The sequence below is a fragment of the Lagenorhynchus albirostris genome, chromosome 10 (genome assembly GCF_949774975.1).
Source record: "Lagenorhynchus albirostris chromosome 10, mLagAlb1.1, whole genome shotgun sequence".
Lineage (NCBI taxonomy): Eukaryota > Metazoa > Chordata > Mammalia > Artiodactyla > Delphinidae > Lagenorhynchus > Lagenorhynchus albirostris.
The window spans coordinates 38731559-38754729 of record NC_083104.1 but is presented as its reverse complement, the minus strand read 5'-3'; the positions used below and the strand labels follow the sequence as shown (position 1 = coordinate 38754729).

At 51.9% G+C, this 23171-nt stretch overlaps 1 protein-coding gene across 1 annotated transcript in view; it reads left to right on the top strand.

Moving 5' to 3' along the window:
• BSN (bassoon presynaptic cytomatrix protein) overlaps positions 1-23171 on the top strand; it is a 91254-nt gene that overhangs the window by 33750 nt on the left and 34333 nt on the right. The window contains exon 2 of the mRNA XM_060163896.1: positions 14799-15207. Coding sequence (XP_060019879.1) covers positions 14799-15207 — 409 coding nt within the window. The remainder of the gene's footprint in view (positions 1-14798; positions 15208-23171) is intronic.

Genomic DNA, 23171 nt, shown 5'->3' with positions numbered 1-23171 from the left:
CACTCGCATGTCCCTCCTGGCCAGGGGGCCTTTGGGGCTGCATGAGCCTGGCCCTCAGACCCTGGTCCTTCCTCTCTTGTCAGCCACAGGCCATATGGTTCTACCACTTTCTCTCCCTCGGCCTTGCTGGCTGGACCTCTCATTACTTCCCACTTCCCTGAAGATTTTGGCATCAGAATCCTAGGCTTCCTGCCCACTCCCCTTGCTGTAAGCCAGGGAAGGAAGGAAGGGAGGAAGGAAAGAGCTAATGTTTTTCTCAGTGCCTACTGTGCACCTGGCATTGCTCTTCCTCAGACTGGGATGACCCTCGTCGCTCTGTTGGCTTAGGCTGGCCTGGGCACTCTTGGCGGGGACGCAGGGCTGGGCTAGTCCCTCAGGGCATTTGCCCTTCCCCTTGGGAGCAGACCTCATGGACAGGGTCTTACTCATTACTCAGGGCTGTAACTCCATGTGCCATGAAAAGTGTGGTCATACATGTGCTGATGTGCTCACACACGTGTGCGTGCAATGCACTGCACACACAGGAGCACACACTAGTGCCCCACACTCACACATGTGCATGCACAGTCACACAGCGTCTCATCAGGCCTTTTTCTTGGGTCTTAATCACCACCCTCAGACTCACATTTTCCTTTTGAGTGCATCTGTCTTAATGGATTTTAAGCACAGGTAGCTGAGTTTAACACTCTGGACATGTGAACATGTTTCAGGTAGGAACATGGGCATCCCTGAGCCTCTGCTGGTCAGATGCTGAGCCCTGGGAAGGGGAAGAGAGTAGGGAAGGGAGCTCCTGGTGGTCAGCCCGAGGAAGGACCTCTCCTGGTCAAGGGTCCCACCTGAAAGGGACTTTTCCTCCTTGGATGGAAGGTTCTGGCCTTAGGCCAGGCCCAGGGGGCCTTGCAAGAGAGTTAGCTACCCCATGGCAGTCTGGGCACTGGGGTGTGTGAGGGTCAGCTCCTCAAGCAGGAGGAAGGAATAGGCACATGGGGTGAAGAGGGGTAGGGTGAGGGAGCACTTCCTGCAGGAGGCCTCCCTAGCCTCTCATGTTATTGGGAAATCTCTACCAGTGGCAGGCAAAGCTCCCTGAGGGACTCATAGGTGAAACTCCAACAGGAGGGATCTAGAAAGGAACCCACAGCACATTCATGGCCCTCACAGTCTAAGGGAGAGGGAGGCTCAGGAACCAAAGTGCCACAGGTAGATATTAGATTTCTCGTTCTGAGTTAGATCCCTCAGAAGTGAAGGGCAAGAGAACCACAGAGGAAAGACTGCGGAGTTGGCAAAAAAGGAAAAAGAGCCTCCATCCATGTACATTTTAGGCTGACAGGGAAGGTGGAACAGTGGGCACAGTGCTGTTGAAGGCTGGAAGGGTGGTGGGTGGCTTTCCTTTTACAGTTTCCTTTAATGAAGAGGGCATGTTTTTCCTGCTGGAATCTTGAGTCTCATTTACCATCTTGAGATGTCGTTTTTTGTCATTCTGGTTTTTTTCACAAGCCCTGTAAAGAACTGCATTCACTAGATCAACACTTCCTTAGCACAGACCCCATTTGGGCTTGGGTGTTTAGTCCTGTGCTGCATGCAGATAGGGCAGGGAGAGAGGCCAAAGAGCTGCCCTCAGGCACCTCAGGCAGCTGCCCTGTGTGAGGCTGTGGGAGTCTGCAGGAAGGTCTACAGCAGGTTTCTGGGGACAGGGGACTCTGGGGAAGGTCCCAGAGAGGGCAGGATGCTTGAGCTGGGTTTTGAAGTTGACTTGGAGTTTAAGGAAAGGGCCTTCTAGAAAGAGAGCAGAGCATAAGCTGGGAGGAGTGAGGGTCAGCTGAGGAGCCTCAGGACTCCCTGCCTGAAGGCAGTGCAAAAAGAGGAGACTGCGGGTGGGAGGACCCCATTGTAGAGTGCTTTGAAGGCAGAGGCCGAGTGTATCCAGGGTGGGGTGGCAACATGGGTGGGGCTGGTGGCATTTCCCTTGCACCTGTTTCGGAGGTGGGAAGAGTGAGCACTTGGCGCAGTGTGGCTTGTGCGATTGTGGCAGCTGCCTCATGGGCTTTTTTTTTCTTTTTTTTTTGGCCACACCGCAGGTGGCATCCTAGTTCCTAGGATTGAACCCGTGCACCCTGCAGTGGAAACACGGAGTCTTAACACTGGGGACCACCAGGGAAGTCCCCAAATGGGCTTTCTGAGTGAAACTCCTGAACAGGGCCTACCCTGGTATCTCTGTCCTGGACTTCAGAGTCCTTTCTGCCCCCAGACTGTCTCTCATCAGCCTCAGAAGTCTTGTGGCCCCAGGATTGTTGCAACACATTTACTATCTTCCAAGCCTGGTTGTGTCCGTCACCACCACACAGGACCGCCGATTCCCTAATCATTCACCCCAGGCCATCGGCCATTCAGTCCACAACTACTGAGTCCCCCTGTATGCCAGGCCCTGTGCCAGGCTCTGAGGACCAAGTGGTGACCCAGTGTGGAGGAAAGGCAGACTGCCCCCACTGCTCTCTGGAAGCCTGTCCCCTTCCCCGCATCTTCCTCCAGAGTTTTCTCTACCTGTGCCAGCCCACATCCATTTCTCCTTCTGGGAGTCCCCGAATTCCCCACCCCTCCCCACCACACAAACATGTCTGCACATTTAAGTTCTAATTATTTTGTGTATGGTAAAGTTTTGTGTGTGAGAACACTTGCTTTGAGTTCTCTTGATTGTCATAAATTTGAAATTGCAAGGCAGAGGTATTGTTCAGAGGCTTTCCTCCTCATTTCATTACCTGTTACTTCCGGTGCTGCAGGCCCTTTGTCCAAAGGCAGCATTCTTTAGCAGTTGGAATAGCCCTGCGCAAGAACCAGCACTGTGCCCTGGGCTGTGGGAGCAAGTGACAGAAGGGCAAGTGCCAACAGGGTGACTTTGGGAGATGAGTAGGGATGGAACCCCTTCTATTTTTTCACTCAGCTGAAACCAAGGACCATGGGTGATCCTCGGTCACAATTTTCTTTTACCATTTTTGGGTCACAGATAAGTTTTTCCTTATTGTATAGAAACATAAAAAGCAAGCAAGCTCTTACTAGTTAAAAAAAAAAAAGTTTAAAAAATTTTAAATTAAAAAAAAGAGCAGGGCTGATTTCTGGACAGAGAGGTTTTTAACATGGAGTGGGCATACGTTACTTTGGTGTTTCTTTCTCCCCCCAAATACACAATAGACATAGTTTTTGGATCCCCCTGGCTTTCCATGAGAAGGGAGTTAAGGGGTCCTCAGGCTAGGTGGGGTTTCCCTGCAAGTCTGGAAGGGCAAGCTCTGGGAAGCCTCATACACTTGAGGTTTTTTCAGGTCCAGCCCAGTACCCTGTGCACGGCAGGTGTTCAGCCAGTTCACGTATTAATGATGCAGGCACTGGCTTATCTTACTAACTGCATTGTTGGCCCCCATCTTCCTTTCAGTGCTTGGATCGGGGCGGGCATGGAGCAGGTCCTCAGCCATCTTTGTGGCTGAGGGTGTGTCCCGGCAGTCCCTGAGGACAGGCTGACGGCTGAATCCACTGCACTGGGTCTGAAGACAGGGCAGAAGCTTGTCAAGCTTTCTGAGCCAGAGTCCTGGCTTCTGCCGTGTTGGGGTTGGAGTGGAGAGAGTGGGGCCTGCTGCCTCCATTGTCACAAAGACTTGCAGTTTTCTCTTATCTCCTGGTTTCAGCAGAATTTGGAAGAGAGCTGACAAGCATAGTGCTTTCCCCTTGGTAAAAGGCTGTAGTAGTAGAATTTGCTGGAGTGAGAAGCAGGGGAAAAGCTGGCTCAGCTTTATGTAATGACTCCTGACTCCTGATTAGAGCTTCCTAGCTTTAAGAGTCCTCTCCCTGAGCCAGAAAACTGGGACGCTTCGCAGCTCAAAGTTGTCCCTATGTGGGGTCCCCATGCAGATGTCTGCAAGCCTGGGGCTGGGTGGGGGTAGGAACCTCGGTGGCTTGGGCTGAATTCCTGGGCCACACCTGGGAACCATGGCACTCCTGGAAGACAGGGTTGGTAAATGAGAATCAAGGGCCGGCCTGGGGCCAAAGATCTTGAGAAGGCTGTAGAGAGGGGGCTAAGAATTTGCCTGTCCACCATGTGTGCCCTCAGAAAGCTGAGCCTGGGAGGGGAGTTCATGGGGGTATGTGGCGGGCCTGGAGGTGCCATTGAAGGGTACCCTGGTCACCACAGGCTGGAAAAGGCCAGGGGGTGCCTTAAAATTCAAATGCTGTATATGCTGTAGGTCTTAGTACAGGGATGTGTTGGGATTTGCCCAGATGAATGTCAGCATCCTGGGTTCAGTCCTCATGGTGCCCAAAGGGAAGAAGAGTCCCTAAGGTTGGGGCCTTGTTTCCTCTGGTGTCCCAGGTCAGGCCACCTGGAAAGCCTAGGAGGTGACGGGGAGAGCCTTTGAGGAGCTGCTGACCTGGGTCTCATCTCTGGGCGGTGACTCTGGGCTTGCCACCTGCCTGCCTCCTCTTCCTTCCTTTGGCCCTCTTGGCTTCCAGCGTGGGCCCTCACCTCTCCTGGCTCCCTCAGGAATCTCCTACTGATGAGCTTTACCGAAGTCTGATGAATAAGTGGGAAAAAGGCATTAGGGCCCTAAAAGCAGTAATGCTCCCCTCCTACTAAGTTCTAGCTAAAGAAGCCAGCTCCTCTATGCACTGTAGTAAAACCCAGTCTTTGAATCCTTTCCCCTTGGAATTTGTGGTAATTGGCTGAACCAGACCTTTGTAAAAGATGATTGATATAAATATGACTGTTTAATTCACCTAAAATAAGAAGTTGCTTTCAAGCCCTACCAGAGTCATTTCCTATAAATCTTGCCTAATTACAAATTATCTTTCATCAGTTATTTATAACAACCTGTGTAAACTTCTGCTTCCTTTGACTGGCAAACAGGGATTGCACCCACATTAGATTCTGGGAATCTCTGCCCTTATAGGGTGCTCAGTCTGACCTAAGGGACACTGTAAACAGATAGTGCCTTGCAGGGGCAGCACTGGGACCAGGCCAGAGGGGGACGCATAGGGAGGGAGACCCCAGGAGGCTCCACACCAGAAGTCAGGTTGGAATGGTGCTGTGGAAGTGTTCAGCCAGCCCTCTGGAGAGCCTGTGGGCGTGGATGCAGGAAAGCCCCTGGCCTGTTGGGGAGCTCCCAGGCCTCAGGCAGGGCTTGTGTTAGGGGACGTGTGGGTGATGCTTGAGAGACAGGCTGGTGTGGTAGGCCCAGACCAGCCATTGAGGAGTTTGGACTCCATGGGCTTCAGGAGGTCCAGTGCCTTCTGAGAGCAAACAGAAATGTTTATGAATGTGTACTTTTCTTCTTCTTAAGGATAAGATCTAAAGTTTTAAATCAGATTTATAAAGGGACCATGCTTTAGAAAACTTAGAACTTGCACAGGTGAAAAGCCAGAAAATAGCATTTGTTTTGTGTTGTAAAATGTCTTTTTGGTTAAATACGATAAATTAAAAGCATCTCTTTGCTCAGTCTCCTTACTGAACTAACCAAAAACTGCAAGAAGAATAAGAAACAGAAAACGGGCTTCCCTGGTGGCGCAGTGGTTGAGAGTCCGCCTGCCGATGCAGGGAACATGGGTTCGTGCCCCGGCCTGGGAGGAGCCCACATGCCGCAGAGCGGCTAGGCCTGTGAGCCATGGCCACTGAGCCTGCGCATCCGGAGGCTGCGCTCCGCAACGGGAGAGGCCACAACAGTGAGAGGCCCACGTACCGCAAAAAAAAAAAAAAAAAAAAAAGAAAGAAAGAAACAGAAAACTCTCTTCAACAAAACTAAGGAACACCTATATGTAGGAATGCAATGAACAAAGAATGGTTTCCAAACACAGGGAAAATTAGTTCTGATGAGGGAGGGCTACAGAAAGGGAAATTTGCCTCTGTGGAGCTAGGGCAGGGAGGTCAGAGTCCAGAGGGCCAAACCCAAGAACCACCTTCTTGGACTGGTTAGCAAAGCCACCATATGTGGGGACGTTTAGGAGTGTCCCTGAACCCTGTGTGATGCCAAGAAGTTACTAGGGAGGTGGAGTTGCTCAAGGAGTTGAGCAGATTCGGGGTAGGGGAGTGGGGGGGAACCACGGGCTGCCAGCAGCCTGAACAATGGAAAGACAAAGGAAAGTTAAAGTAGGTGTAATTGGTATCTCTGGAGAGGAGAACAGAACAAATGGAACAGAGAAATATTCAAAGGTATAATTAATAGAAAACGTTTCCCCCCTGCAGTAAAGGAACACATAAATCTTTAGTTTGAGAGAACATACTGAATTTCAGGAAAAATAGATATGGAATATTAAGTTACTAAACTTCAAAGAGAAAAGAAAAAAGAGTTCTAGAGCACCTAGAGGAAAATGTTAGTATACCTATAAGGGGAACTAATTGGGCTGGCCCAGAGCTCTCCACAGTCATAGTTAGAAAACACAGGGGCTGTACCTGCAAAGTCCTCAGGGAAAGGAACTGTCAACTGAGAATTTTACATCCAGCCAAGCTGTTGTTCAGATAACGACCACAAAGGTATGTTCGGACTTTCAAGAACTAGGGAACATGGTTCCTATGAGCTCTTTTAACATGAATGAATGAATAAAAATTTCTAGAGATACACTCCATAAAACATGAATGGGCAAGTTATGACTAGAGGACTAGTAACCCCTCAACAGAGTCCTAAGGGGGATGGCATCTACCACTCGCTTGCCCTCAGGTGAGCCATGGTTCACACAAGCACCACAGTGCAAGAGACATTCAGCCTTCAGAGTTACACCGAGCTTATGGCATTTGATGGTTCAGCTGACTGATGCCCACACACAGCTCTTGTGACTCTGGGAAGACCACAGATTGGAGGTGAAAATGGGACCAAGGGAAAGGTCAGAAGTAAACACTACATGCATCCTCTGGTCTCTTTCGGGGGATGAATTTGACTCGAGGTGGGTCTGGCCCAGTTCTGAATGAGACACTCCTGGAAGCTGGGTATCACTTGAGGCAGGTCTGAGGGTCTGGTTTGGTTCTGCATCATAGATGACAAGTTCATGGCCTTTGTGCTTATGTGCCCTACTCCTGGGTTCATGACAGACCTTTCTAATTGGTGGCAACAATCTTTCCCACTGATCTTTCTCAACCCCAGCCCTCCAGGCAGTCTCTACCAATTAATGGGGTTGGAGGAAAGTTACCTTTATTTCCCATCCTTGTTCTGGATTCTGGAGACTGACTGGACCTAAAGGGAACCAAGGCCAAATCAGATTGTCCTGAGAAATGCTCTCAACCTAGTGGACCCAGATAGGCCTCAAGGCTGGGGAATGAGGTAGCCAGGACTTGCTTTCCTTACAGTTACGGCCTGGGTCCCATCTTGCTCTCAGCCTCCTGCTGGTGTCTCCCCTTATGCTTCCAGCTTCCCTGGGGCTGTGTCTGATGGCAGCAACTCTTATCCCTACCAGGGACCCATGATCAAAAAGGCAGGAGGCCACTGGCCTGAAAGCTAAGCAGGTCAAGAAATGTTTTCTTGTGTGAAAACTGGCATTTTTTTAAAACTCAAACTTTCTGAATTCTCCCATCCATTCCTGAGAGAGTTGCTCCAGGACCCAGGACCTAGATCCTGGTGCCCACCGTTCTGCAGCCTCTGCTTCTCTGCCTGGATACATGGAGGCCGCTGGGCTGGCCTAGAGGTCCTTCCTGGCCTGGACCTTAAAGGAGAAATCCTTCCATAGCATCTTCCTGGCCATAATTGCCTGTTATAGAAAGGTCAGCCAAGAATTTATCAAAACCTTGTTTGAAGCTGTGGGAACTCTTCCGGCTGCTCTTAGAAAAACAGTTTCTTTAAATTCACTCCCCTCCTGGTGAGCAAAGGCAGCCATTTATTTGTGTGAAATATTTCTTTTTCAAATATTCAACTGGAGGTGGCGGGGGGCATGTTCTAGAATGCTGCCATGTGGACCCCGGCCTAGTTTTCCCTTGGGAGCTCACACGGTCTCTTCCTGCTTTTCCTGCCAGTCTGCCCAGCCTGAGCAGGCCCTCCCTGACTGCAGCCGCCAGAGGGCCTCCAGGCTCCTTCCCACGTGGACTAAGGCAGCCACGGCTCTCCCTGGTGGCCCTGCCCTTATGGACAAACCTGGTGTCTGAGCATCTTTGGTCACTGGAGCTTGTCGGCCTCATGCCTCTCTTGGGAGTTTCTGACAGAGGGGAGTCCAGCTTTTGACTGGATTATTCCTCCCAGCAGTGATCATGGTATGGGACAGAAGGCCACAGGGGTACTGAGGAGAGCTGGTGGGGAGGCCGACGGGATTGGTCTTGTGGCGGGAGCTCCTTCCTGCCCTGCTAGCTAGCTTTAAGACTTGTTTCTGATTAGTCAGTAGCCTTAAATGCTGAAAGGGAGGAAACCTGGTAGAAATACAGCAATTTTTACACCCTCTACCTTTCTTGGCCATCTTTTTAAAATATCTATCCTGGATAAGGCATTTTTAGTCTTCCGCTGCTTGTCTTCCAGCCACTCCTTCATAGCTCTGCCCTCTCCCTCCTTCTTCACCTGCCTGTCCTCCTGTGTCTTTTCCACTTTACGGCAGTGTCCCTCTCCCCTCCTGCTCACCTGTCCTCATCCCAGCCCTCCTCAAGGAGCAGGACTCCTGGAGGCTGCTGAGAGGAGCACTGGCCTCCAGGGCTCTCACTACTGATGAGCCATATCCATGAAGCCAGGTCTTCCCTGGGGCTGGGCTGGGTCCCGATTGTGGACACCTCCCTCCCTCCCTCCCTTCTGTGCCCAGTGGAGACCTTTGTTAAGGAGGGCCTCCTGGGGAGGGCATTCCTCTGCCCTCCCCAGGAGGCCCTAAGCTACTCCAACCCTGGCCCCCTTGGGACTTGTGTCCAGTAGAGTGTCACACACAAATCTGGATCTCTGGCCATGGATGGGCCCTTGTGGTCAGAAGGATAGAGAACTGGCCTGTCCTGAGGATAGGGGACTGAGTGGGAGAGGGCTCATGGCCCTCGTGGGTGTGGCCTTTTCCTTCAGAGCTTCTGAGGCTTCTCAGCCCTCAGGGACGTAGACTCAGGAGCATGTTGTTGAATGCTCCTCCTTATGGGAACTTCTCTGACCCTGGGGGTTGTGTTCTTGTTGTTCTCCTTTCTCTGACCTCTCTGTTTCTGATACCCCTTCTGCTCCCGTTAACGTTGATGCTCCCCACAAATCTTTTCTGGACCACTGCCCTCCATGTGATCTTTATCCCCTGAGGCTCGCCTGTGAACTGAACCCTTAACTCTCTCAGATAAAAATATCTAGACTTGTTTGAATTGACCCCAAGCTCCGACCCATTTCCTGATGTTCCTTGGATGCCCCCCGAAGACCACCAACTCAGCGAAACCAAACTCAACCTAGTGATTTTGCCATTTCACTCCCCAGCCTCCACCCACCAATTGGCTTCTCTCGCTGGATCCTCCATCTCAATCAAAAGAACCACTCCTCCCTAGACCCCAGGTCAGAATACCCCTGCTGAGCCTTCCCTTCCTCTTGGTCCCTGGACTATCTTTTGGGCTGTTGCCTTATTCTCACTGTCTCCCTACCTCCACCATCTCCCTGACGCAGAGCTGGAGCACTCCCTTGTTTGAAAAGCTCGGAGGCCCTGCTCCCCTGGCCCTTCCTATTTTAGCTCTGAGCTTCCCAGGTAGTTCTGGTAGTTGGGTGCACACTGTTGCCAGGAGCTGTTCTAGGTGCTGAGAATAGCACTGACTTACGTCTTGTCAGGCCTCTGGGCCGTTGCAAGTGCTTTCCCCTCTGCTTCGATTGCCCTTTACCTTGGGGAGAACAGCCCATCCACTAAGACCTGGTTTAGATGTCTCCTAGTCCTCAAAGCCTTGTCAGACTTCTGCCTTCCCTGGACTGTGTGGAGGTGTCTTACAGTGATTTGTTTGCACATCTGTCTCCTCTCTGGACTGGAGGCTCCCAGAAGACTGGATCCCTGTCTGATTCACTTTTTTAAAAAATTTATTTTAGTTAAATATTGAATAGGTATTTATAGAGGATATAAGAACACTGATAAAATATGTGTAAGATGTAAAGGTTAGCAATACAACGAACACCTGTGGGCCCACCTTCCTTTGTAAGAGATGTAATCCATTCTTACCATCCGTACCTATCACAGGGCCTAGAACTATCATTCCAGGGGTCAGTGAATCTTTGCTAATGACTGAATGCTCGAATGAATGAGTGAATGAATGTGGTTTTCTCTATGTGTCTCTCAGCGTTGCTGGCCAAACTCCAGGGGAAGTGGTCATAACTAAGTAACATCACTGCCCTAGCTCAGCCCCACTCCGTGAGCTCACTGCACTGCCATATGACTTCCTGTTTACTTTGCATCTACACTTATTGAGTGTCCACTCAGTGCCCAGCATGGTGCTGGGCCTGGGCTACAGTGAGAAGCAAAATGTCAGGCCGCTTCTGAGGGAGTTTCCACTTAAACAGCTCTTCAGAAGAAAGAAAAAATCCAGAGAATCCAAATTGCAGTGCTTCCCACCCCTCCATAGCCTCACCATGCTCTCCCAGAGGTGGTGTGGGACATGGTTAGGGACATGGACTGGTGGCCTTGATATTGGAATCCCAGTGCCACCACTTACAGGTCATAATAGCTTTGCAAGTTCCGTAACTTCTATGTGTGGCAGTTTCCTCGTCTATAAAATAGGCAAATTGGATCCTACCGCATGGATTTGCTATGAGGCTTAAAGGAGTTAATATGTGACAGGTGCTTGGCACATGTGGTGCTCATGGTGATGGCCCAATTAGTATCACCATCACCGTGGTCAAGTGGAGTGTTCTATGTGGTGGGACTGGGGGTGCAGCCCCTGGCCAGAGAGGACTCCGGGTGTTGTTCCTGTCATTCTGTCCTGCATGAGGTCAGATCCAGCGGAGGGCTGAGTGCATACCTGTCACATGCCATGTCTCCTCAGCTCGAACACATTTTGGGGCCACATTTTAATGTTCTGAGTCGTGATGTGACTGCAGTCCATCCATCCAGGAAACATGTCTTGAGCATCCAGCACGTGCCGGGCACTGTGCTAGGCTCCGGGGTGCAGCTGTGGAGAAAGCACAGAGGCCCTGCCCACATAGCGCTGGCAGGCTAATGCAGGGACCACAGAGGGTGCACAGAAGCAACATACATAGTATATGATGAGTCGGAAGGCGCTCAGTGCCATGGGGAACAAAGAGGCAGGAGGGATGGAAGCTGCATTTTAAATAGGGTGGTCCAGGAAGTGTCTCCAAAACGATGCCACCAGAGCAAAGACTCGAGAGAGCACAAGTGCCAGCAGACGTAAATGCCCAGAGGCAGGAGTGGGCCTGGCATAAGGGAAGTGGACACAGGGAGAGAGAGATAGTAGGAGATGAGGCTGGAGGGAAAGGGCCCAAATCTCATGGGGCCTCACAGACCATTGTAAAGCCTTTGGCTTTTCCTGTGGGAGGGAAAGGAAGGTTTAAGCAGACAAGGGAAGTGGTTTGATTTATGTACGTACAGGATTATCCCAGCTGCCGCATGGTGAAGACTGCCACATAGAGGGGCAAGTGGGAGCAACCCAGCTTGTGCAAAAAAAAAAAGAGGGCACAGTGATTGACAGGTGGAGCGAGGAGGCAGAGGAAGTGGCCAGACGCTGAAGCCCACAAGATTTACTGATGATTGACATGGGCTGAGAGAAGGGAGTCAGAGACTCCAAGGGGAAGATGAGGAGGGGTACATTTGTGGGAAGATCAGGGGCTCAGCTTGGACACAGCAAGTTTGAGGTGCCTGTAAGACATCTCAGTGAAGATGTAGAGTTGGCAGTGAGCCAAGGGAGGAGCTCAGGGGAGGGGTCTGGGCCAGACACACATTTGTAGTTATCAGTGGGGAGTGAGAGTTAAAGCCTTGAGTCTGGGTGGGTCTTGAACCTCAGGGGTTTGTGTACATTTGTGAAATGCTTGTGTGGACAAAAGCTAAGTCCCTGCAGTGTAGGAAGTGGGGTCCCTGGTTCGGGACACGAGGAAGAACCTGCAGAAGAGCTTGGAAAGGTATGGCCAGGAGAGAGGAGGTCGCCCAGGAGAGGGTGGTGTTCCGGGAGGCCAGTGGAGAGCTTATTTCAGGAAGGATGGAATGCTCAGCGCTTTCAAGTTCCGCTGCTGGTCAGGGGATGATCAGGTGGGAGGAGGAACTGAGAAGCGACTGTCAGATTTGATGATGTGGAGGCCACTGGTGACTGTCACCTGAGAGATTTCTGTGGAAGGATGGGCAAAAGCCAGGCTGTATTGGTTGAGAGGAAGGGAGGAGAGGAGCTGGAGGCCGTGAGTAGAGACCACTCTTTCAAGCAGTGTTGCTGTAAAGAGCAGCAGAGAAATGAGGCATAGCTGAGGGGGAAAGTGGGCCAAAGTTCTTTTTTCTTTTTCAAGATGGGAGACACATGTTTGTATGGCCATTGAAATCATCCAAGTAGAGAGGTAAACATGGACGATGAAGGAGAGGGGAGAATTTGTGAAGGTGAGAAGTGGGCCTTGGGAACAGGAGACAGGCAAACACAGTGGGACAGACGCCGAGAGGCCTTAAATGTACAAATTCCCCTCCAGTGGCTCCCACTTTCCCTGCGAGATGGTGAGCAAGTCGTCAGTTACAGCAAGGAGAGGGAGGGACATGCTGGCGGCTTGCAGATCAAGGAGAGGTATGAGGAATCATCCAGGAGACAGGAGAGTGAAGGGCTCATGGGCGTGTATTGTGATTGCCAGGTGTCAACTACAGTCACCGTATGATGTGTGAACACACATCAGGCCTCTGTGCAGGGAGCGTTGCCCTTCCAAGTGCAGACTTTGCTGGGTGCAGTGGGCATTGTTTGTTTATTCACTGTCACCACAGCTGAGTTGAAAGTTAACTTGAATTTGGATCCCTAAGTGTCACATAAAATGTCCCCAGAAAGACTACATTGTGATGCAACACTGAATTTAAAAAGTCACTGTGGAAAAAAAAAAAAAAAGTCACTGTGTACACGGAAGATTGCCTGTCACACCTCACGCAAAACAAACACAGTAGAAATTGCTAAGTTTCTCAGGAGAAACCACTGACCTTGCACAGCCTGAGAAGGGGCTACAGTCTCTTCACATATTATAAAGGGCTCTTCGTAGCTTCTGATTAGCTTTTTTAAAAAATTTTTATTTATTTATTTGGCTGTGCCATGTCTTAGTTGCGGCACACAGAATCTTTGTTGCTACATGCGGGATCTAGTTCCCTGACCAGGGATCGAATCCAGGCCCCCTGCATTGGGAGCGTGGAGTCTTAACCACTGGACCACGAGGGAAGCCCGTTTCTGATTGGCTTTCAAGGGCTGCTTTTAAATTCTAGCCCTAAATAATTTAAGTAAAAAATGAAATTATGAATTTAGCCGTGTGGGATTATTTTTTTACAATACCTAGAAATTAGTCTACTGAAAGGCCCTAGAGCCCAGGTTCCAAGTGTGGGCCAGACATGGCTGCAGCCACCACCACACTGGGCCTCACAGCTGGTGGCAAAGGTGGCTCAGGGGGGCTAGACTCAGACTCTGGTTATCCCACTGAAGAAGAAAGTGGCAGGTCTGTGAGACTGGATGGATGGGTGTATTCTGTTGTTGGTTGATGGACATTCAACAGTGTTTCTTTTTCCTGGAAGAGTCTTTATTAGACCAAGGGTGTGTCTCTTCCCCAGCAGTTCCTCAGAAGGGAAGAAGGACTGCAGAGTGTCTTGAAGTGGGCCTCGCCAGGGAAGCTCTTCGTCTCCCCTCTGAAATAGCTTGTCCTAAGGCATCCTACAGTTGGCTCCTGAATTTTTTTGGCAAGCAGATGGTCTTCATATAAAGGCAGCAAACTTAGAATCCCCTCCTATTAGTCAGACCCTACAAGGACCAGGAACACTGGGGCTGAAGGGGCCAGGCCAGGATGCTCCACAGGCGGCTGTGGCCGGGCCTCTGCAGTGGCTCTCAACCAGGCTGCCCTGTCGCCTGGGTGCCAGTATCCACCCAAATGAATACAGACTGAAGCAAGTATCGAATTTCAGGGAAGCAATATGAAGCATTGCTTTTGGCTTTTTGTGCTTGGCTTTTTTCAAATTGGAAAACTGGCAGAAATGAACTGAAATTGGGTCAAATGAGAAGGAATATAGGGCATTGAGTTTAGCCTGATGGTTTGCCAGTTAATGGAGATGGCATTAACTGGGCATTGGAGTGCCTCCCCACCCTCACCTCCAACTGCCCGGGGTCGGCCTCTGAAGTGGACAAGCCAGAATGTAACAGACCTGCCAGGGAAGTAGCTCTAAACTAGCTGCATGTTGAAATCACTTAGGGAGGAACAAAATAGTAATGCCAGGGTCCTGTCCCCACAGATTTTGATGTAATTTGTCTGGGGTGCAGTCTGAGAGTCAGAAATTTTAAAATCAGCTTAGGTGTTACTAATGTATAGGTTTAGAGCCTTGGTTTTCAAAGTGTAGTCTGCAGACTATAGTAAAGGCATCACCTTAGAGATTCTTTTTTTTTTTTTTTTAACAGCTTTATTGGAGTACCTTAGAGATTCTTAAAAGTGCAAACTCCACCCCAGACCTACTGAATCAGACTCTGCACTTTAGTGGGATGTAAGAGGGGACACTCATGAGCCGATCACATGGCCCGGTGCTGACGGTTCAAGTCGGGGGACACTTGTCAGTCAGCACTCGGCCAGTGGGGGCTGTGATATGCCACTGGGCAGCAGAGGAGGGTGGCAACGGGGCTTGGCAGAGTCACCTAGGTTGGTGGAGACCTCTGCAGGGGACTTCTCTAAGGTATATCTCTAACATCGTCATTTTCAATGTCATTTCAGCGTTTCCAGGAGACTGGACCCCAAGGAGCCCCTGGGTAGCCAGAGAGCAGCTTCCCCAACCCCGAAGCAGCCTTCTGCTCCTGCTCCCAGCCGTGAGAGCCCCCAGGAGACAAGGGCACAGGGCCCAGCTGGCCAGGAGGCTGATGGCCCCCGCAGGACGCTGCAGGTAGACAGCAGGACGCAGAGATCAGGGCGGTCCCCCTCTGTGTCACCGGACAGAGGCAGCACCCCCACATCACCCTACTCCGTCCCCCAGATCGCCCCCCTTCCCAGCAGCACGCTGTGTCCCATATGTAAGACCTCGGATCTCACGTCAACCCCCAGCCAGCCAAACTTCAACACCTGCACCCAGTGTCACAACAAGGTCTGCAACCAGTGTGGGTTCAACCCCAACCCTCATCTCACCCAGGTAATCAGCTCTGTGCCGTCTTCCTCCATCCCACCTGCCTTCCCAGGCCTCCCCGGTTCCCCTTTTTACCAGCTCTCTTTTCCTGGTCATTTCCCTTGGCCATCAGCTTCTGTGTCTTCCCAGGGCTTGTATTCTGGCTCCCAGATGTGGTAGCAGAGAAAAAATCTTGGCCCCAGATGTCCTGAGGGAAAGGACTGAAAGCTTGGGCTCAGTCCTGAGTAGAAGGCGCTTTCTTACCTGGTCCAAGTTTGACCTGGAAAAATGGCCTTAGGGAGGGTCAACGACAGTCTTACGGACAACTTTTCCCAGTGGATGCTCATTTGGAGAGGGCCACGAGCAGCTGCAGGGCCCAAAGGGAGGCAAGTCTCCCTGGCCGTTGGCCAGCCTCTCTCCCTGACAGTGGGTCTTGGAGAGGGATGCCAGTGAGGGGAGCAAGGTGTTAAGGGAGATAGGAAACTGCCTCCCACCTGGGCTTCAGGAACCGCCTCCCCTGGGCTTCCGTTCCAGTAAGCTGGGGCCTGATGGAGTGGAGCAGCTACCCATCCCAAGAAACAACCTTGGAGTAGAGACCCAGACTGGGGGCCAAGCATCCACATGGAGGCAGTGTCCTACACTCATCAAGAGGCCACTGCAAGGCCATTTCCATGAGATTGGCCTGCGTTCTCCCCCAGAGGACCCTGGGTTCCCAGCCCCACCCTTGCTTGTGTTGGGATGCTTTGAGTTGCTGTGGGATGCTCAGCCAAGCCCCTGAGCCTCTCTCTGGTGCCATGGAGGCTGGGTGCCCCAATATACTAGCTGGGCTGGGGCCGTGCCTTTGAAATAAGTGGGGTTGTCAGCTTCCTCCCTCTCCTCCGCGATAACCCACAGAAGTCTCTGGTAGACCCCCAGGGCTCTGCCCTTGGGCCGGGTGGAGAGTGGTGACTGCATGCCCGCAGCTGGGATTATCAGCAGCAGGAGCCGTTTGGACCACATGGGCGGGGGGATGAGTGAGAATAATTGTTCACAGGTCGGGGTCTATTTGTGATATGAGGTGCTGTGGGTGTGGGACGTGTGCTTTGCGAGAGGTAAGTGTGAGATTCCAAGGAAGGAGCTGCCGGTGTGGGGAGATGATTCAGTGCGTTTGCAGTCGCTCCTGGAGTGTGGGGGCTTTCTGAGGAGGCGTGTACACTCGTGATTATTACATCCGTGATTAGAAACAACCCATCCCTGCACTGATCAGTTAGGTAAGTGTTGCTCCTCAGTATTTAGAACAGTGTGGTTAAGGCCAGGGAAGCTCACCTGGCTGTTTCTGCTAGCGAGAAGCAGGGAGGCTTGGCAGGCAGGGATGAGAGAGGCTGCTGTGGGGATCCCCCTCTTGTGCTGGCCCTGCCTCCCAGGTTTCAGCTTCCAGAGACGCTCACTAGAGCAGCAGGACCCGAACGACTCTGGGTGGGGTAGGCGGAGATCAAGGGAGAGCCGCACACGGTGGCACCAGTTTCCTGGTGGGCATCTCAGTCCTTCCCACACAACAAACTCCCCCAGCCTAGGACCTTTGGTGAGGTGGGAGGGGAACCAGCCTTTGGCTGTGCCTGGAAAAACAGCAGAGTGGGAGGACCTTGGCGACACTCGGTCCATCTGCCTCATTGTGCTGGGAGGAAGCCGGGGCTCAGGGCCAGGAGGAAAGGGGCCTCCAGCTTACTGCAGATTCACAGTGTTTGGTGAAGAGCGGGCCTCCGGACCAGGTCCTTCAAGGCATATACATGCAGGAGCTCCAAGACAGGGCTGTTGCTGGTGGCCTTTCCCAGACTTGCTTTCACTGAACATTAGGGGCTGCTGTTCCATGGCATTCAGTTTGGGAAGTGCTGACCATTCTCCAGCTTTTCGCCTGGTGGATGCCCTTTTCTGCCATGGTCTCCAAGCAGAACCTTTTCTTCTTCATGGTTGGCTTTCAGTGGTGTTCCTGTCAAGGAAGAGAACCCTCGGCCCATTTTCCTGAGGGGCTGGCAGAGCCTAGTTCTTGAGTCAGAGCAGTTGCCCTTCGTCACTTCACTAAAAGCAGGTTCACTTCCCTGGTCATGCTTCCACATAACGAGAAAGCACATCTGCAAGTTTTGCCCACATACCTGCTGATAGATCCACCTTGGTCAAACCACATCTGTTCTGGCCCTTCTAACATGATGTTCATCAGCCAACAAGGCTATCTGTGGGGTTGCCCTGGTGTCCTGGGCTGGGCTCCTGCCTGGCCTGAGGTTCTGGGCAGCGCAAGGGGTGGGTTCTGAAGTCAGGCTGGTGTAGGTGGCAGGGGCTCAGGCAGAGTGACCTTTTCCAGGAATTCCAGCTCCAGCACTCACTTCCTTTTTTGATTACTCACTTCCTTTTTTGATTTCTCACTTCCTAGGAGTAGCCCAGCTAGAGTGGAAAGGGGTGGGGGGACTGCCAGTCCCAGCACAGATGCACTACAGACACTGGCCACTGGGCAGCTTAATTGGGGTCCTGTCTGGGGGTGCGAACTTGTGCCTGAAACTGCTAGTGTGGTAATGCCGAGGTAGCCTGGGTCCTGCATCCTGCCTTGAAGGTCACCGAAGCCTCATCAGGGCATGTGAGCAGGATGCATTGTTCCTCAGCTTTCCACCACACAAGTGACTTGGAGGGTTTCATGCCTCTCAGACCACTAATGAATCTGCTCTTGGATCTTTGGAAATGAGACCATGGAAAACGAACCTTTTATCGTGCGTGTCACAAGGAGAGAATCAGGGGCTGGTTGGTAACTCAAGTTGCAGCACAGATTAGGAATGTGATAGAACTGTTGTGCTGAATGGCTATGTGAGGACAAAGGAGTAGAAAGGAAGGAAAAGACTGGCACTGCTGGGCCAATGGTCACTGGAACTCAGAGTTTTGGTTTTTCTGTCTCATAGCATCTGTCAGCATCTTATTACTTTAGCTGGGTCCTGTGGAAACAGCACACCAGGTCTGGAGGTGAGAATCACATACAGGTCAGCCCCATGTGGCCAGAATAGTGTCTGAGATCTGGAACCACTGCTTTCTGGCCAGTGTGCCCGGGGGCTGCTGGATGGGTACCACACTCACACAGATGTGGCACTTGCTGTCCTGCCCGTGCCCGGGTTGGCTGGCTCTCAAGGCTGTGATGCCTTGAGAGGAAGATGCCTGCCCATGCACTTTGCTGGGGGTCTGAGTGCCTGGAGCACATTAAGACTTCATGGAAGTCAGGGAGCAGCTCAGAGCACCCTCTGTTTACAGTTGAGGAGACCAAGTCTTCGTTTATTCTGATTCATTGGAGCAAGGGAGCTGGGGACCCAGAACCAGTAGCTAGGTCTCCAGTTTTACCCCAAGGATTCCCATCCCCATTCTCCTTATTCATAGTCCATTTTTGCTTGGGCTGAGGATGGTTCGTAGCAAGCAGGGCTATCCTGGCCACTCTTCGTGGTGGAGGCTGTTTTTTCCTGGAGATCTCCAGCCCTGGTTGCTCAGGGCAGGTAAATAATTTAACCTGTTTGAAACCATGGCAAAAGACTGGGGGTTTCCTTGTGGGGTCAGAACATTTCTCACCACCCACAAAAGACCCTCCCTGTGAGGACACACTGACCAGGAAGCCAGAGGTGTTAGCATTTAAGCCAAGTCACTGCCCAGTGATGGGGAAAAGACAGGAAGACTGTTCTCTTCTCTGCCTGGATGTGGGTTCTTACACAAGTACCTTAAACCTCCCGAATGTTTAAGGAGAAGCAGGGTCCAGGGACCAGTCTCAGTGGCTTTGCCGATGCCCCAAGCCTGCTCCATGCCACGTTAGCCCACCTGTCTGCTCTTCGGTAACTCAGCATTCATGCCTGCCACCCCTTTCTCCTCTGGGACAGAGCCACCTGTTCTGATAGCTGTGGGAAGGAAATGGGTGTGGCCATGAGCCAGCTGGGTGGAGGGGGAAGGTAAGGTCGGGGTGGACAGCAGGGTGGGAGTGAGCTCCTGGAGAGGACAAGCCGTGGCTGGGGGCAGGCATGACCTGTCTCTGTCAGCCCCCTCAGGGGCCTCCTTGCCCTGTTCAGAGCAGCCCCAGCAGCACATCCTGGCCTGGAACTCCTTCAGTGGAGTCTGTCCTTGCGCTAGCAACAGCATCACAGGAATGAGTGCTGTGCAGAGGCAGGGCTGACTGCACGCCTGTGCTTCCCGGTCGGATCAGCAGAATCCTCTCAGAGCAGCACCTAAAGTGAGGCTGTAGCCTGCATGTGGGAGGCCCACCCTCTACCCCTGTGGGTAGCAGCAGAGCTGCCACCTTATCCCCAGCCTTCCAGGTCCAGACAGCCCATGTGCCTTCAACCTCCCTTGCTCTAGTCAGAATTGCTTATAAGCCCCTCTAAGAAAACTACAGAAGAGTGATCATGGTCTTTCTTCGCCCGTTCCAAGGTCTAGACTTTGCTGAGATGAAGCCAAGACCAAGCTACTGCGCCCTCCCCCATTCCCACCCCATTGGCAAGCCTTGGGCTTAGGCACTTACCCGGGTGGGTGGTGTGGAGAAGGGAGGGAGAGACGCAGTGGCCACAAGCCTCTTCCTCTCCTGCCTGCATCCCACTCTTTTCCGGCGAGGGCTGGGCCACCATCTGGCTCGGGGGTGGTGCTGTGAGTGCAGCACAGATCCCTCTGCTGCAGCCACCAGCCTTGCCCCCTTCCCTCTGCTCCCTCCTGGCTACACTGCTGCCTGGGCCACTGAGGAAAGAGGAGCAGGTGTTAGAAGGACATGGATCAGCGGTGAGCTGAGGAGAGGCAGAGGTGTCCTCCTCCTTCCTGGGCCCAGCCTTCCCCTCTCCACCTCTAAACAAAGAGGAAATGGATCTCCAGGTGGCGGGCCCTTTGGGAGGCCTTCTCCCCTCTGTACGTCTAGTCCTTGGGTGGTTTGCCTGGCAGTAGCCACTTTGACCCAAACAAACTCTTGAGTCAGTAGGGAAATGCCCCCCAAGATTCAGCCAGCCTTGGGCAGCCAGCCGTGCTGTCAGTCCCTGCTCCCAGGAACTAGACCCCTTGGCCGCCTTGCTTGGGCCACTACGGGGTGGAGGCCAGAGCCACTGCGGGCAGGCAGAAGAGGTGGCTGTTCAGGAGTGGGAGTTTTTTATAGCTGTGGCCGTCAGGCATGGCACTTAACTTTTAGCTATGGAAGGGGGCTGTAAAGTTATCTAAGAATGAATGTAAAATTAAATCAGAACAGAAAATACGAAATTTTATTCCTAAAACACCTGATTTTGTATGTGAGGGCAAAAGAAAACAGCATGAAAAAGAATGGAGTGAAAAGGGTAGAAAGAGAGAAATAAAGTAGGAGCAGGGAGAAGGGACAAGAAGGGGAGAGGCAGGGGTCCAGAGGCAGGAGGAGGCAGAGGAGGAAAGCTCCATAAAGTAGCCAGTTGCTGGCTGGTCACCTGTTGGTTCTGCCGTTTCTGCTGTCTGTTAGCTCAAACTTTGGCCTGAGCAGGCCCGCTTGTATCTACTCAGTCAGAGGGTGGCCCTCTCCCTTTCTCTCATCCTTTCTTCCCTCCACAAATGCTTTTTGAGTCCATATATAAGCCAGGAACTGTCCTCAACACTGGAGATTCAGGCAGAGCTGCAGCAGATGTGTTGCTCAGACTTGGGGAGCCTCCGGGCCAGAGGGAGAGGCAGCTCGTTCACCAGTAACCACGCCCGCAAACACACAGCCACACCTGGGGGTCAGGGTTGTGGAGGACCAGGAGGAGGGCTGGTGGGACTTGCTGTGATGCTGTGACAAGACTCTTGGGGACTTCTACAGGGAGGGGAGGTTAGACTGCAGATGTTAGACTGATGCTGGACCAGAGACAGGTGGAGGCAGGGGAGGCCTGAGGGGAAGTACGTGGCCCATGTGAGGGCCGGGGTGCAAGCCAGGTCCAGAGGGCAGGCAGGTCCTGCTGGGGGCTCCAGATGTGATGTCAAGGGTTTTGGATGATGGCAGTGGGAAGGTAAGGTATGCATTTAAAAACATCTTTTTGGAAATAGATAATGGTGATGGTTGCACAACATCATATATGTAATTAATGCCACTGAATCTACACTTAAAAATGACTAAAATGGCACATTTTATGTTATGTTTGTTTTACTCCCCTTCCTAGATGTATATGTATACAACAATAGCACACAGACACACACACCCCACACTCTGGCCGCTGTGTGGAGAATAGCCTATAGAGGCAGGCTGGGGCTGGGGTAGAGATGGTCATGGGGTGGAGGGGAACCGTGACAGATTCCTGGTGTATTTTGGAGGCTAAACAGACAGGTTATGGAAATGTAGTGGACATGGGGGTAGGAGATGGAGATGGAGAATTCTTCTGTTTGGGTCGTGTCAAGTTGGAGTTGTCTGTGAGCACCCAAGTGGAGTGCAATAGGGTGACAAATCTAAGACCCTGGCGTGCAGGCAGGTCAGGAATGGAGACCTTGGAGATTCACAGCCATATACTGACATCAGTATACTTCCCACTAAACACTTCAGTAAGCCTCTCATTAGTTAGAGATCAGTATTTAAGGGTTTTTTTTTTTAAGGTAAAATTTATATAGAATGAAATGTACAAAGCTTAAATGTACCATTCAGTGAGCTTTGACAAAAGCATGCACCTGTGTCACCCAAAGCCCTCCAGTCAAGACAGACAACATCCCCGTCACCACAGAAAGTCCCTTCAGGCCCCATCCCTGTCCATCCTCATCCCTCCTCCAGGGCCAACTGCTGCTGTGATTTTTTATCTACCGTAGATGAGTTTTGCCCATTCCAGAACTTCATATAAATGGAATCATACAGAATGCACTCTTTTGTGTAAGTCCTTTCTCAGCACAGTGTTTTTTGAGCTTCATCCGTGTGGTCAACTCTCGAGAAGCTTGGCTGAGAAGGAGAGGAGAGAGCCTGGACAGTAACTAGGGAAGGTGTGCAGGCAGGAGAGGGTTTCTGAAAAGCAGGAGACAGTGGTGCTGTCTGAGCTCCGAGAGGAAAGCCATGCCTAGGCATGTGGGAGATGGGGCATGATTGAAAGAGTGGGGCCCCCGAAAAGGCAGGTCTAGATCCTGAGTGTGGAGGAGGCATCCTATTATGTGGCTCCTTTTTGAGACACTGGAAGCAGGGCCATCATTTGATCCAGAAGGCAGGGGAAGATGACAGGCAGGGATGGGGATGGAGAAATTGAACCAGCCTTTGTGGAGAAGAGCTAACTGGAGAGATGGAGTGAGTTAACAAGGCAGCTGGGGGGCCCGGGAGAAGCTAGGACATAAGTTAGTTTACAGTGGAGCCCCTTTGCCTGGTACCCATTCAGCTGTTCAGGTGTAGGCCCGGAGAAAAAGGTATGCAGTTGGATCTAATTCTGGAGCAGACACAGGTCAAGAGAGCACAGACATTGAGCAGAGTGTGACAGGATCGGCAGACCATAGATTTAGCTGGGTAGGAAGGGATGCGAAAGCAGAGGGCCCATGGACGGACAGAAAGCAGAGGCTCGGTGGGGGAGGTCTCCACAAGGCCCCAGGCCCGCTGCAGTGGGGAGGCCTAGGAGATGATCTGGAGGCTGGAGGAGGACAGACACAGGGGTAGTTTGGGAGGAGAGACAGTCTTGGGCGAGGGTAAGCTTGAGGGCGAGGCTGAGGGATAGAGGTGTCAGGTGGGTTAGCGGGTGGCTGCCATCTGCAGTGACTGTGGGTGTCAGTGCAGTGGAAGCCTGGGAGACCAGGGCCAAGGACTTCTGAGACTAGAGGCCTGATGAGGGGGCCTGGAAGACAGCAGGAGCCAGGAGGGGAACAGGGTGGGGAAGCCAAAGGCTGAGCTCCAAGGGCCCTAGGGAGTTTAAAGAGAAGGTGAGGCATTGCCACATTCTGAAATCCAGGGAGTGCAGCTTCTCCTAGAGAGATCATCTGGGGTCCAAGAGGGGTATGGGGATGGGGTGTAGGGGAGTTGGCTCGGTCCTGGACAGGAGGTTTTATAGGACACAGTGGACAGGCCTGGG